Below are 16,030 nucleotides of genomic sequence, written 5' to 3' on the forward strand. Positions count from 1 at the left end.
ATAAAGTTGTCTTTTCAAACTTAATATTTTTTGTCAAACCTTTTTCTAAAAAATTTAGTTTCTCAAAAGTTGAACATTTAAAATTTTGGAAACCTAGGAAACTTCCAGATTTTCAACTTTTGAAAATGGTCTGTTTCATGTCAAAAAATTTGACTTGAAACTATATTTTATTTAAAAAAACAAACAAACTTGGAAGCTTTCTTTGAAAAGTCAGATTTGATTTAAAAAAAAACCCTGACATTTTCTAGAAAAACTTGTCTTTTGAAGCAAGAACGACAACAGATGCAAATGACCAGAATTTTATTATGAGATGCTTGCTGAGCTGTAAAAACATGCATGTACATACATGAGTAAAACTAAATATTGCACGTTGGTCAGTAAAATTTGGCACCAGTTGCTAACAAAGACAGTCAATTGTTTCTACAGACATGGAAATAATCCTGTATATACATCTTCAAATTGTTTATAAATGTGCAGATGGTTCAAAAATTTCACAGTGCAGACAAAATGAAGATTTTTATCCACTTATGGATAATTCCTGAAAAAAAAGTATAACTTCCATATGAACCTAGAGAATAAGTAATTTAAAAAAAATAGATATTTGCTTGAATCTATGTATAGATTGTCCTTTTACCCAAAATATTCATCACAGCTCCAGTTTTAGTTCAAACCATTAATGGATTTGGTATTTGAGCCACTGATGGAACCTACAGATGATTACAATGTTTTGCCCTCTAAACTCATATCTGCAGCTTAAACTAACAAAGCGCCCGTTTCAATATTTGCAAAAAAAAAAAGTAAAAAGTGGGTTTTAAACAGTCTGTACATAGTGCAGCATAATACAGTGAAGACAAAAAAGCACTTTGCAGCAGAAGTTAACTACAGAAATAGTCACTGTTCCAAGTTGGAAAGATTCAACGGTCTTAAAAGGTTCATTTTATTTGTAATAAAAGTAAGAGGCATCATGTGTGAGTATCGGTTATGATCAGCATCATTCATAGAGAAAAGAAGGACATCATTCCTGCTTGCGGATTCAACGTGTTCAAACAAACATCATTGCCTCCTGTTTAAAGCCATCTGGTTGTAATGTTTCGCTGCTACCACAAGGGGGCGGTAACAGGAACAGCATTGTACTGGAGGAATATTATAGGTGGATTAAAAAAAAGTACTGTGAAGACAATTTGGTAATACTAAGCGAATGTAAACTGAAAAACCCTTTAGTGGGAATTATATAAAATATTGTTTATATTCTAAAAATATGATGAGAAGTTCTGTGGGCTGTTCAGCAGTTTTAGTTATAATAAATTGTTTCAGGTTTATTCATGTGTGGCTCCAGCTGTATGTTACAGCCAATCAGACCTTCTGCCTGGAAACTTTAGGTCCAAACCTAAAGCTTGTCATTCAACCTGACTGACTGGTCTAACTTTTAAAATGACTGCAATTATTTGACATTCTAACTTTTCTTTCCTTTTTTTTTTGCTTTATTTCAGCTCCTGCAGAGTTGTCTTTAAATCAGCTGAAATTTGGGTGATTGCTTTTCTGAAAAGAAAACGGGTACAGCAGCGCCTGAAGATGTCTTCAGCTAAAACTTAAAAATTGTGTGATTTAACACCTGTCAATAGTGGAAACCGTAAAAAGACAGGCACAAATGAAAATTATTTTCCAATCCCTTTTACTGCAGATTTAAGAGATATTTGAGGAATCTTCAGTTCGGAACAGAGGGACATTTGTCCACCATTTTGATGGACATGATTGGTTATTTAAATGTGACCCTGAGTAAAAATGTTCTGATCTCCATGGGCCTCAGGGTGATCTCCCACACAGATGGATCCTCAAACGTCTTCAGCAGAGGTTTCTCTTCTGCCAAGAAAAAATTTTTAATTATTAGAGCGTGCAGCTAAAATATGTAAGAGATGTAATTCAGCCTACTTTACACCTTATTAGCATCAAACAAGCAGCCTGTAGTAAAACGGTCCCTCCCCAAGCGGAGAACGCCACATAAATAAAACGAGTCTTTATTGAACCACCCTGCTGTGAAACACCAAGACAAATTTATGGCTCATTATATTCCAGTTTAATTAGAGCCTGGGGGCGTTGTTCTGATTGTAATGAGGCAGCGATTACCGCCGCTGCAGAGCGACAGGCACTTCCTGTTCATCCTCTGTTCAGTTTGCTCTGAGCTGCACAATACCAAGTCGGCAGCGGCCAGGCAGACGATGTGAACCCCCCAAACATTTGGGTGAGTAGGAGCCGTCAGCTGATCTCTGGTAAATGTTTGAGTAGAAACTAAGACTTACAAACACATTATTATCCCAAAAGGATGGATATTACTTCTACATATAATCAGCAACTAAAAGTATAAAACTAAAATATGAACATATGGACTGCAGCTTAATCAAATTTTTATTGATATAATAATTATCTGAATTTTTTGTTGTTTTATAAGATATTCACGTGCCGGTCATTTATTAAAAACTTAAAATAATTACACAAATGATTACATTTAATTATGTTCCTCAATTAGGTGCATTGATTTTATCTTTTTAAATAATGATTTAATAGATCGTGTTATTGTGTTGAAGCAAACCAAGTTAAACTGTCAACTTCAGCCCATCAAACTAAGTGGGCGGGACTAGACGCTTACAAAGACGTCTGATTGGCTGCTTCAAACGGCACATCAAATTTACCACTGAGGTCAACGTCTCTGCTAGAAAGTGCAGAAATAACTTCAAGAACAATAAAGTTGTTGTAATTTATTTAATACAATCTGAGTGAGTAACTCTGGCTCTAATGTGTTGCTGTCTGAAGTCTGTGGCAGCTTCCTAACACTCAACCACTTAGAGACATTTCAGATAAAACTACAGTCTGGAGCCACTCAAAGAGTCTGTATTAAATGAATATATTCAAGTTGCTTCCACACTTCCAGTGAAATATTAACCTCAGAGTCGTAACAAATGCTTCAGCAAAGGAACATGAAATAATTATATTGAGTTTATCACACAAAAATTTATACGCTTAAGTGAGGAATGTATGATTATTCTATATTTATGAAATAATTTTGTATTTCTAGTTTTAATAAATGAATGACAGATTTAAATAATTATTTCATAAATTAGTATTCATTTACTACAATTTGGCATTCTTCACCTTCTATAATGTAAACTTGAGATGTTATGTACTACCTCACCAGCTAATTTGACACCTGTTAGAATGTCATGTACCTTTTTCAGGAGACCAATCATAACGCTTCATCTCATCTTTCCACTGATTGGCTGAAAGGTTCAGCTCAGAAACACCCAGAACATCAAGAGTGGAAAACAGCTTCTGCACACACAAAAAATAAATAAATAAAAGGACAGAAAATCATTTAAAAGGCATGTTTAAGTAAATTTAATTCACTATTTTTAAACTTAAAAGATGTTTGAAAGAGAATTGGTGAAATATTTCTCTAAGGAGTGTCATGAGTTCATAATGTCCGACCTGAAGGTTGACAGTGACGGGTTGGGAGCTGGCTTTGCTCTCCCAGCTCTGGAACTGATGCTCCAGCCTGAGCAGGACGGACTCCTGGTCCCACTGACTCAGTGTCAGGAGGTGGACAGCAGGGGGCAGTGATGCTTGAAGACCTGAAAACTAAAAAAAAAAAAATCCAATTTACCTCAATTCTGCTCTAAAACCCCATTTCGTAGTTGTTATTAATCTGTCAGAGGTGCGGTGTGTTAAACTGTACCTCCAGTCGTGTGTTCGGGTTCAGGTCTCCATCGGTGAACGACAGCAGCGGTTGTGATACCACTTGCTGCGCCAGGGGGCGGTGTGCGTCTGCGGCGGTGGCAGGCGGCTCCAGGGAGAGGAGGAGGCGACCGCGGACCACAAGGCCGTCGGGGAAGAGCTCCGACCACTCATTGAGGGCTTCACCGACGCCGCGGTAGTCGTCATGCAGCAGCCGGCGGTGGAGCTGCAGAGGAAGGTTTGTGGTCTCATTAAATATGTAGCATTAGTGTTAGCCAAACAAAGCAGGGATGATAAGGAACCTGATTCCAAATAATGGAAGTTATGACTGTAAAAACATAAAAACACAAAACTCACATTCACTGCTAATTTATTTTTTTTTAGCAATTTTTATGCAATTAATTTAAATGACAACGCAACATACTGTCATGCTAGACTGTGGAAATGCTCAGTCTGCGCCGTTGAAGATTTCCTCACATCAGCATAGTGAATGCTTAAGATGGCTTCCACAACAAGGCAGTCAGACTAATTTTCTGATTTAGCTAAGCTAATAACTACATGACTAATTGAGGCATTTTAGACCCTCAACCGCCGTTATTAGTTGAAGAAAAAGAAAAAAAACTGACAATTACCATAGAATTTTTTTTTTATTTAATACAATGTGTTGTAGTTAGCCCCCTGTACATTTTACAATTATTTCCTGTTTTAATGTTTGGACCCATGAAAGGAGTGGAACAGCATTTTTTGAAACCTCAGTATTGGTGCTTACTGCTTGTTTTAAGCAGATATAAAGTGTAAATATGCCGTACCATGATCTCCAGAGAGCCGTTGGATATGCTCGCTCCTCCCTGTGAGCGATCTGTCACCACTGTGAGTTGGTCAGTGTCATCCTGAATACAAACATAAAGTAAAATGTCTGTAGAATTGCAGGAAATAAAAAAAAAAACATTAAGTGATGAGCAAAAGAAAAAAGTAATTAAGACCTTTATAAAGGCGCGAGAGTTGATGGGGTAATAATTTCCAGCAATGGGTTCTGTTTTCTTGAGCTGCCATGTGGGACGGAAGTCTTTCCTGTTGGAAACCAATCCAAAATACTCATCTAATGTTTTCTATCATTTGGTTTTTTTTATACATTATATCTAAAAAACATTTTCTTACTTTCTCTGAAGAACTTCTCTGCCGTTTGAGTCAGTGTAGAAAAGCTCTGCGGTTTTAATGCTGGTGTCCAGACGAGTGATCACCTCCTTCCCCTGCTCATCACTAACCGATGAACAGATTTAAACATAAAATCAAACATTCACAGACCACATTAGAAACAACGTGTCTAAAACATTCACATACTACAGCTACTGATTATTTTCCTAACTCATAAATATTTGGCTCTCACCTGACCGGCACCGGTCCGACCGTCCACTCCAGCTCCACAGCTTTGCTGTCGGCGTAGAGTCGGACCACCTGAGACACCCAGGGAGTGAACCACTGCCGCACCTCCTGCACCACCGAGTTCTGTTCACACAACGTTACAGAATTATTAGAAAACATTTTTTTTTTTAGAATCTATTTTATAATTCAACAAAGTGTCCTAAAATCTAGGGTGCAGGCATTTGTTGTATCGTTTATCATTTATCGTGATAAATTTAGCACTGCTATCTGATTCTGATTTAATGTCGTCATGAAAAACTCCAATTAACGGTGTTTAAAAATCCCTAAAACTCTCTGTATTGTCAAGATTTTTAGCTCTACCATTTTTCTACACTATTTGTTCAGCAACAATAATCATTTCTTCAGATAAATACATTTGAAAATATGACTAAATGTAGTTATTCTGTGCAGTTTTTCCACTTCTTTATGCTGTGTTTCTGCAGGTTTCACAAACTCAAATTTAAAGGCTTTTAAAGACATTTTAAAGAATATTATGAATGAAATATAAAACCTGTAGAAATGTACAAAATAAAGTCATAAACGCATGGAAAACTATCAGGGGAGAAATGGTAGATTCTGTTATTCAACTCAGAAAACTGGAATAAAAGACATTATATGAAAATTTTATGAAAATATTTTTGGTCATTTGTAATTTCTTTTGTGTAAAAAAAAAAAAAAGATTAAAATCAGATCTGGTATGAAAAACAGTTTGTATTTTTAAGCCTAAGTCAGCTTACTAGCTAACTGGTGGGTAAGGTCATGTTAGCAGCTTCTGTCTGCGCACAACTGAAGCTTTTACCTAATAGAAAAGTCCAATGACCAAAAAAAAATACATAGAATATACAACAATGACAAGATTTAAAACCTGTGATTACCACATTTAAGACCAGTTTACATTTTGTTTGTGAATTTAAGACATTTTAAGGCCTTAATTTTAGACACATGGATGGGCAGACACCTTGAAATCAATCGTGTCGAGGTTAGAAGCCTGTGAGTTTAAATACATAAACATGAGGTTAAAAGTAAACGTAGCTCTACCTGAAAGATCTCCACTCTGGCCTTACTGCTGACCATGACAGGTGTGGAGGAGTTGGGTCTGAAGATGTAGGCCCCAGAGGTCTGCAGACTCTCAACGTTGTTGCCATTGCTGCCATTGTACCTAAAACACCCAAACACACACTTTTTTTTTAAATCATTTATCATTTGAAAACAGGAGGCAAAAACCTGAATTTAAACACATTTTGTTTTTGTTTTGGAAGAAAGACCAACCAGTAGAAGTTTTGTGAAAGCTTTATGGTCTGTTTGGTTTCCAGGTTGCTGAGACCGGACAAAAGGCCAGTGTCGGGGTCAAAGGTGACTTGAAGGAACTGAAGCACATCGTATAAGAAACAGTAACTAGTCAGTTTTGATTTCATCATGCTCATTTCTAAGCGTGATGGACTCAGATTCATCTTTCTGAATATGCACCTTGTTTTGGATGCTGGTGGGCGCCTGGTGCTGAGGTGAGGACGATGGGGGCCCGTCCTGCAGCAGGGACACAGAGTAGCTGCTGTAACCCAGAGGAGGAGCTCGGACCTGGAACACCAGCTCGTTCTTGGCGAAGCCGCGGCTCCTCCTCACTTCCTGTGTGGCTCTGGACACAGGAAGCACCTTCAAAAAGGAAATAAAAACACACAAAGAAGAAGTCATAGGGTGGCAGACTTTGAGGTTTTCTTCTAACGAAGGGTTTGGAAGCAAAAGACTGACAAACCTGACAGTCCACGGGTTTTCCTTGAGCGTCAGTGACGGCATAGGCTGTCCCGTTGACCGGCAGCCTGACGGGCCAGGTGACGGACCGACCCAGAGGGTTGTACACACTGAGTGAGAACTGGACAAGAGCGGCAAAACACAAACACACTGAGCTTCTAATAACAGAATCAATGCAGCTTCACACAGTTAAAATCTTATATTACAAGATGATAGTTCAGATTATATGGACCGGGGTTTTTAAGAACAATTATTACTGTTAAGAAACGGCTATTACTAGATCCAGGTTTACAATGAATCATATGAGTGTGTGTGTGTGTTCACCTTGCTGCTGGACTCCGTTAGAGGACACACACTGACGTTGAGGTAATCACAGTAGATTCTCTCAGCAGAGGAGCCAGTGAGGGAAGCCAAACTGTTGCTGACCAAAACCTGGACAAGGTCAGTTAGTGAAAAAAAAACAAAACATAAAGAATGCATGTTTTATTCAGCATAAAATGATGAGAGTGATGAGAGAGACCAAAGCAGGTGAAACATGATCATCATCTCTCATGTACCTGGCAGTGCTGCCAGCCTTTGGCTAGCCTCTTGGCGTAGTCGTTAGCAACATGTTGCTTCTCTGTTCCTGACACTGCGTCATGGTGCTGAGCCACAGCCATCGCTTTCCCTGCAAACAAGTACACAGATTTCATCCAAATTTATGCTGAAATACAAAAAAATAAGTATGTATACAGCCAATATTTTATGTATTTTAGCATCTCTAGATGCACCAACACCAGTAGAAGGTGCAGATAGATGGTTGTGAATAGTTTTATGTCAAAGTTTGACAAAACACTATATTCTCTAAAGCACACCAATCATCCTGTTTACTAACGATGGTAAAAAAAAACAAAACAACCACAACTCTAAAACTACATGTAGACCATCAGGTGCTAAAAGTGATGGAAGAACTTGTCATAAGCCGCTCACAATAATCAATAAATCAATTAATCACATGATAAATTAAAACAAGTTCAATAATTTCCATTTGCATGATTTTCTCTCTTTCTACCAAATTCTTAATGACAGAAGTCTTCATTCAGTCTGGTGTTTTGGTCTCAACCAGCTCCTTCTGTTGAAGGACAATTTTGTTTACAAACCTTCATCCTTCATTTTATTCGTCATTTCTGTTGTTTTGCTTATTTATTTTGGATATTTAAAATATTTTTCTGTTTCAGTGTTCAATGATTAGAAATTAAAAGTTTATTGATCTTTGAGATCAATAAACCATTATTATGCCATTACCTTTATATTATTTGAAAATGGACTCAAAACAAGGATGTTATTGTTTATCACAATAACTTTTGCGACAATTTATCGTCCAATAAAATTTGTTATTGTGACAGACCGAATCTAAGAGAAATGCATTTCCTGCTGTTAGGACATCAGACAGAGGCAGTAGCCCAGAGCGCCGATTCTTCGGGGGCTACCACAAATCTTTTATTATTATTACTTACTTATTAATGAATATATGTTTTGCAAACACTGTACTTTATCCAAGTCTCCAGAAGTAGCCCTATGAGTTTTACATAAATATTTTTGAATTTTTCATAAATAGATATATTATATAAATAGATAGATACCATCTAATACCACGCACACCTACTCATGTATAGGTCTAGCTATTAATCGTACTGTAATCTGCATTACTAGAAGAATGTTTCTTTAGTGGAAAGGGCACCAAAGCCAGCTCCAGCCCAGGGGCCCACATGCTTATAAATCCAGCCCTGTCAGGGATGTTTTTATTGTTCTTCAGCAAATAGAATACAAGCAGCTTTTAGAAATTTGCTCAACTTTCCACCACTTGTCATTGTTTTGACAGTACAGTGTAGTTCTGGAAAGCCTGTAGAGCCAACAATACAGAAACTGGAAACTTTCTGTAAACAGGGGATATTCAATAAAAAGGTTTGAACGCAAGAACCTTCCACCAATAAACTGGACAAAAAAAAAAAAAAAAAAACTCACTCAAAGTCTCACTGTCTCCCTGTCCAAACAGCCCCTTCCTGGAAACTGGACCTCCCAGAACCTCCAGCTGGTTACAAGACTGTCAAATAAGAAAAGAATAGGGAAATAAAGAAAAATACATCCAACTATAAAATCTGAAAAAGTGATTAAAAAAACAAACAAACAAAAAAAAAACACAAAAAACAGAGAAGTAAGTGAGCCGTAGTTGCCTGCAGGTTGCTGTTGCTGATCCTCTCGTAGCGTTTCAGCGCCGGCCGGCTTGTGAAGTATCCCGTCCAGAAGCTATGAGCGCTGTCCGCGTAGGGAAAGAAATCGTCCGTCTTCAGAGGCCTTGATGAAGAAGAGAAATGCGGATGATATAATCATTCATATGAACTGAATGTCAGGCTTCAAGTCTGAGCTCCAGTAGTGGGCTGCACCAGGTGAGGTTAGCTTGGTGAAGCTCCTGCAGGTAGCAGGACGGAGTGGAATAGAGGACGTTGACGTTGCTGCCGTTGCCCTGCTGGTCGTTGACGTAGCGGATCAGCTTGTCCAGGTTCTTGTACCACAGGTTGGCGTTCTCGTACTGGAAGTCTGAGCCCATGGTCATAATGATGTGGTTGGTCTTGTACACCAACGCCTTAGAGGGGAAAACAAAACAGAAAAAAAGAATGATTCGTGCAAACAGGAACAACGGTAGAGAAAATACAGCAATTCTGTTGGCAATATTAAAGAGTTATAAATATGAAAGAAACAAATTTTTAGCTTTTTGGTTTTTTAAAAATCAACAGTTAAAGGTTTTACTCTTTTTGAACAACAGTTGCTGGAAAGTTGTCCTTTAACGTTTTTCACCGTAATTATGAGCCTAGTAACTTTGGCAAATAATATCATAGAAATGCGAAACGTTTGTTTGGTACTGAACGCTTCCATGCACACAAGAATGGGTTTGTCATTAGGCTAGAAAAAAACCTGCTTGTTTGTATATAAAGAAAATCAGGTTATTCTCCTTTTGGAAAGGGTTGATGTTTTCAGAAGCTAGGGTAGGAAAATAAAAGTATAAAGACTTTAATTATAACATTTCAACATTAAAAAAAACAAACATTTTTTGTATGTTTTCCCCAAAACTTCATGAGCACTTTTTTATGGTTCTGATGCTAAAAATTGTTTCTAAAAAACCCCCGCAAAAACCGGTGATTTCTCTGGTTTTATTTATTTTTTTCTCTTTCTGCAGGTGCAGAAGCAGACGTCTACTGACTCGTGTTTCTTTCTCTCTCTCCCTCTACTCCCATCTCTTTCTTTCTTTTCCCACACCTCTCAGAAAGAGAAAGAATATGCCAGAGGTTTACTTATTAATGTCTTCAAAACAAGAAGCCGTTATCTCAAACCTGATTTTACATGTATTGCATTTATAAAACTAGCTTAGTGTCTGCTTAACAGATAAAGCAAAATTAATAAAAATTTTTATCCAGCTGTAAAATTCAACCGTTGAGGAGAAACCCGTCTCAACAGACCTGAGTCTTGGCAGCGTGAAGGAAGCGCTGGACAACATCATCAACGTTATAATCTTCAAGGTCGGTGTCGTCTCTGATTGGGTCGTCAGTGCACAGCTGGTCCCAGCAGAACCCCTCTGGAGGGTTGTACCCGTTGGGAAGGATTCCTGAACGTAGAAGAAGAAGAAAAAAAAAAAAAACATTCTGCTGCAGGAGCGTTCTCAGGTTATGAAGCATGACGGAGGAGTTTTGTCTTTGTTTTTTACCGGTGAAGAGGTCGGCCATGGGTGGTGTGAGGCTGTCTGAGGCTCTCCACAGGAGCTCCTGCTCCTTCGCATTCATCCTGCGAGCCCGGTCCTGGTAGTCCAGGCGACCGAAGAAGAAGCCGTCGTATCCCATCTGGAGGACAAATGCATCAGTGCTTCGATTGAATCTTGGAGTAAAAGCCGTCTTTACCTGCACCATGTTTGGATCTTAAAGTGCGTGACACCATCTCCACCTGAGCAGTGAGGCGTTTCTCCAAAAAGAATAAAAATAAACAAACTAAAACCAAACCCTGGCTCACCGGTGAATGTAAAAAATGTAAAGAAAAAAAAACACCGAGGAGTGTGCAACATAAAAGATGGAGAGTAAGCTCCAGCATGGAGCGTGATTAATATTAAAGGCATTTATTCACCAAATATGGATTAAAGCTTCATTCTGTAACTTTTATGTGTTCTGCTAAGCTAAAGCTACCTGTGCAAAAAGAGAGGCGTGTTCGCGGGCGTGGCCAAACGGGTCAATGTGCCAGGCAACCCGGGGTCGACCACAGATCCCAAAGGTCTCGTTCAGAAACCTCAGGCCGATGGTCATCTGGTCGATGACGGCGCTGTAGTGCGTCGTGGCCTCGTCGCTCATACACCAGCCACCATTTACAAACTCCAGCCGACCTGGAGGAGCAAGAGTTGGGTCAGGGTGAGTTTACACACTCCCACCGTTGATGCGAGCACACAGCACCGGGCGGTGTACCTTGGTTTACCAGCTGCTTGACCGTCTGCTGCATGCTGGAGCTCTGCTGCTTCCACCAGCGGTAGAAGAAGCCCGTCTCCACGTAGATGAACCGCCTGTCTGGGTTCTTCAGCAGCTGATCCACCACAGAGTCCAGGATGTACTGAACGCCGGCATGTTGGATGTTGTTACGATCTTCACATAAACGAGAAAATAGCAAAAGTCAGATTGTTCAGTACCCTGAAGGTCGTGACCCAGAGGAGAACTTCAGCACCGAGAGCAGACATATTGATTTATGCTGATAAATGACAGCTTAGCAAGTTTAGTTGATGATTACTTGTTATTGATCACAGAAATCTTTTGGAGCTGTTCTGACAAAACTGTGATTCAAGAGTTTTACTTAAATGTTTAGAGACAACTTATTCACTAAAGATTTAATATAATTTCTAATAAAAATCAAAGGATCCAAGCAATACACTAAGGAAAGACGAAGAGATCTGAACCGGACACAAAAGTGATGGGACATGTGATCTGGTTATACGCCTGTCATAAAACTATAAAAAAAATGTTCTTTTTTTTTGCCTAGTAAAAATGTGTTGACAAAAAAACACAGGACAGAATAGTCCAAACACATCAAAACAGATGCATTATGTGTGAAAATATAAGTGAGATTCATATTAAGATATACAACCGACTTCAGGTTTTACTTGTAATTTACAAATTTAGCCAAATTTGGCCATTACAATTTGTGTAATGGCCAAATTGGTCATTACACACACAAAAAAAGTCAATGTGTATTTTATCAGGTGCAATCTGATAAACGTTACAAAAAAATAAATAAATAAATTAAAAATCTGTTGCACTTCCATGTCCAAGTTTAAAAATGTAAAACGATGTTTTTTCAGCAGTACACAGTATAGTTACGGAGGACCAAAACTGACATAATAAGAAATAAAAGCATAAATATACATTTAGTGTTTTCTTGTCCTTACACATGAGTTTCCATCAAGAAATGTATACATGTTCTTTTTCATTTCCCCTAAACATGTGTTTTTGCCAAAAAAAAAGTACATATTTTGTTTTGTCTTTTCCTTATACAAGCCCTCCTTTTGTCATTGCCTCCTCTCCTTTTTCTGCTTCTCCTTTTTGGGCTTCTCCCTTTTCTGCTTGCCCTTTTATTGCTTCTCCCTTTTCTGCTTATCTGTGTGCATCTTTATGTTAATGAGGAGAGCTGCCTTCTATATCCAGCTCCTCTACTATTGCCCTATAGAGCTTTGTAACCAACGTCACTGCATCAGACATTGTGGGACATTTATGTCTCGCGCAGTCGCTCAGTGCCATCTATACAGCCCTCAGACCAAAAAAAGCTTTATCCCAGTGGTTTTATGGCATTACCGACCGCAGTGAAGTAAGTTTCGAGTTGGATACTGGATATTCCAATATCCACCGAGCAAGCGGCGTTAAGCTCAAGGTTGATCCAATTTATGAACGCTAATTTTGGCTAGTCGTTCTCTAGCTCCTCAGCGATTGGAGGTTCACTTAGGGACTGTCAACAATTTTCCGAACCAAACACTCCTGTCAAACAAATGTTAATAAATGCCTTTCCTTGTGACCAACTGATACAACAAGGTGGTAATCCATGCTTTTACATGAGACGCACTTCCCTCTATTAAAATGTCAAGTCATATTCAATATTTTAAATAATATAATGTTTTCTTCAATAGTTTCCATGTTGTGTGCCACATTGACTAGAAATCATTATGTAATAGTTGTACTAAACTGTATACATGAGGCACATGCATTTTTATTCCATTTTAACTACATTTTTATTTTTGTTACCTATTTTTTTAGTTTAAATTTAGTATTTCTCTTCAATAGCTTCTAGGTAATGTGACCTATCAAGTCAAAATCCGTGTGAAACTGTTCTACCAGTCTGTACAGATGAGTATAACCATGAATACAACAATTACACACTGGTTTCGTGAGACGTAAACGCCCCACAACGTAGAGGAGCTGGACATAGAAGGGAACTCTCATCATTAACATAGAGATGCACATGGAAAAGCAGGAAAAAGTCAAGCAGAAAAAGGAGAGGAGGCAATGACAAAAAGAGGACTTGTATAAGGAAAAGACAAAACAAAATATTTACTTTTCTTGACAAAAATGCATGTTTAGGGGAAATGAAAAAGAAAATATATACATTTATTGATGGAAACTCATGTATAAGGACAAGGAAAAACTAAATATACATTTATGCTTTTATTTCTTATGTCAGTTTTGGTCCTCCATAATAGTTAAATTAGTAAGAGCTAATTTAAAAAGAAGGGAAAAATTAAGAGCACAAAACTACTTTCACATCTTTAATTCCTGTGGCCTAATGAAATGGTCATTGTTTTTATGTCTTTAAACATTTAGGGTCAATAAATAAAAGAGTATTTTTGAAAGTTAAGGTTGCTTGGGTTTTGGTTCGGGACTGACCTCCATAGAAGTACTGGTCCACGGTCTTTAGCCAGCCCACGTCGTCGTGTGTGTGAGGAACCAGGTGGACATTCAGCATGGTGGGCTTGGTGGCATGACATGACTGGACACACAGACACACTTCATCAACCCAAATGGCGTTCCACAACCGGAAGTATCAGCGCACCGGTTGTGCTGCCAAAGGCGAATAAACCCTATTTTAAAATGACGATAAAAACTATCATCTGTTTTTCTGAGACAGCTCAGAAAATAAGGATGAGTGAAAGTGAAAGAAAAAGCTTCAAACCCTTTAGCTCGCAGGTTAACAAAAAAACAAACAAACCCTCAGACTGTAAAAGCGTACTAAAGCCGTAATAACGAACCTGGTATCCGCAGGTGGTGGCGTCTCTTTTCTCCTGGCCGACAGGAAAACTTAAAACCCCGCTGAAGAGCAACAGCAAACCAGCCACAAAGCAGTGGCAGCTGGCCGCCATGTTGAAAACTACCACAACATCATATGACTTATGTTTATATGAGCTTTGGTCACGTGGCTGAATTCCACATGGGAAGTGCTGTGGGCAGATTTAACCCTCAGTGCAGACTGTCAGGCAGAACATACACTTCTACGTCAGAAATAAAACCTGTCTTTGAGTTTCATTTTAAAAATTATTTATTAAAATAAATTTTAAAGTAGGTTGTGAGGTGAAAAACAACACATGCTGTCATTTTATTTCGTCTACACTCCTTTACAAAAATGTAACTATTGGTGGTTTTGGATCTAGGTTCTGCAACAAACACCATTTGATTACATTTTGTGGCGATTTATTGGAAGCCATTCGTGCCATGATCCAATCAGAGTACGCCTTCGATTAAAAAAAAAACCTCAAACAGTACCAGCAAATCAAACTACTGCAGCAAATGGCAGAAATTACAAAACAAAACAGCAGGATTATAAAGCATAGTATACCTCATACAAATGTGCTTACTTTATGCATTTCAAGTAATACTGTTATATTTCTTGAACTATGTGATGGTTCAAAAACTATTAAAGTCAGAATTATTTTTTTGTTTTTTTCTGCAGTGGTCCTAATCTTCTTTAGCACAATTTAATTGAAAACAAGTCAACTGCAATATTTTGGATAACTTTGTTACTGCAGCTGTTCGAGCAAGCACTATTAAATGTATATCTAACCACTATGTCACATGCTTTGTTGCTCTTACTCTTCCTTAGTGCTTGAGTAAGCATTTTGGCAGGCGTCTGATAAGGGTTCTTGGATAACAAAACCAGACAGTTTCTCATTAAGGTCTAGTGGTTTTATTTGTCACCTGATGTTGTAACAGTCATCTTTCTTTAAATGTAGTCAAAACAAAGGAAATGACTTTGCACTGGTTGAGGTTTTTATGATGAGCAGAAATAGGCCAAAGCCTGTCTTAAGATATGTGTTAAAGGGATACCTAACATTTGTCCAAATAGACAGAATAGGATGTGCTCATTTAAGAAGATTTATATGAAGGTTAAGGCTTTGTTCTGCTGCGGTGGTACATGCTGCAGCACCAGTAGCTACAATACAGAATTTGGACTGAACTGATAAAGAACAATGTCTCTGTCCCCATCAGAGACAGAGACATTGTTCTTTATCCCTAAAGCTGATAGTTGAAAGAAGAATGTTGTGTAAGTTGCTCAACTCAATAGACACGCTGCACAATGAACTGATGAACCACCAATGTGTTTATCTTTAGACCGTTTCAGCTTTGTAGTAAGACATAAGAAAGTTCAGGCCAGTTACTTAAGAAATACTGAAATAATCAAAATTATGTTTTCTACACATCATAATAGCATATCCACATTTTCATTTCCTTTTTCTGATTCCTTTCAGGATCAATATGTCTCATTTCTTTTCTTTCTTCATTCCTTCTTTCCCATGGGAAATCGAGACACTTAATTTATTTTCCATATTACAAGTATTTATTTGTAATACATATATAAAACGCTTGTATAGACATTTTGGGAAGTTAATTTTAACATGTCTGCCGTTACCTTCTAGCTTGATGAATGATTTGGGTTAGTAAGTATATTTGAAACAAATGTGAAAAAAGCAAACCTTCCTGGCAACCAAGGTCAGTTGCATTCTGGGTAATTATTTTGGGTTTTCTCAGTTCAAATCCCAAATAAAGCCACTTTGCTTCATGAAAACAAATTCATATTTTCTTAGAGGTAG

General features: G+C 38.1%; 1 protein-coding gene across 1 annotated transcript; it reads right to left on the reverse strand.

Annotated features, from left to right (window-relative positions):
- Positions 1–283: 283 nt before the first annotated feature.
- Positions 284–14,328, reverse strand: man2b1 (mannosidase, alpha, class 2B, member 1). Its single transcript, XM_007549721.2, has 23 exons — positions 14,195–14,328; positions 13,833–13,935; positions 11,376–11,549; positions 11,103–11,296; positions 10,634–10,766; positions 10,389–10,534; positions 9,318–9,517; positions 9,108–9,228; positions 8,899–8,977; positions 7,452–7,561; positions 7,219–7,326; positions 6,899–7,015; positions 6,616–6,798; positions 6,418–6,515; positions 6,187–6,307; positions 5,114–5,232; positions 4,885–4,986; positions 4,710–4,797; positions 4,536–4,616; positions 3,728–3,952; positions 3,481–3,630; positions 3,222–3,324; positions 284–1,860 (listed from the first exon to the last, which is right to left on the reverse strand). Exons 1-23 carry the CDS (start codon positions 14,303–14,305, stop codon positions 1,757–1,759), a joined length of 2,970 nt encoding a protein of 989 aa, XP_007549783.1. The 5' UTR covers positions 14,306–14,328; the 3' UTR covers positions 284–1,756.
- Positions 14,329–16,030: the final 1,702 nt, after the last annotated feature.

Source organism: Poecilia formosa, unplaced genomic scaffold (assembly GCF_000485575.1).
Source record: "Poecilia formosa unplaced genomic scaffold, Poecilia_formosa-5.1.2 Scaffold32, whole genome shotgun sequence".
Classification (NCBI taxonomy): domain Eukaryota; kingdom Metazoa; phylum Chordata; class Actinopteri; order Cyprinodontiformes; family Poeciliidae; genus Poecilia; species Poecilia formosa.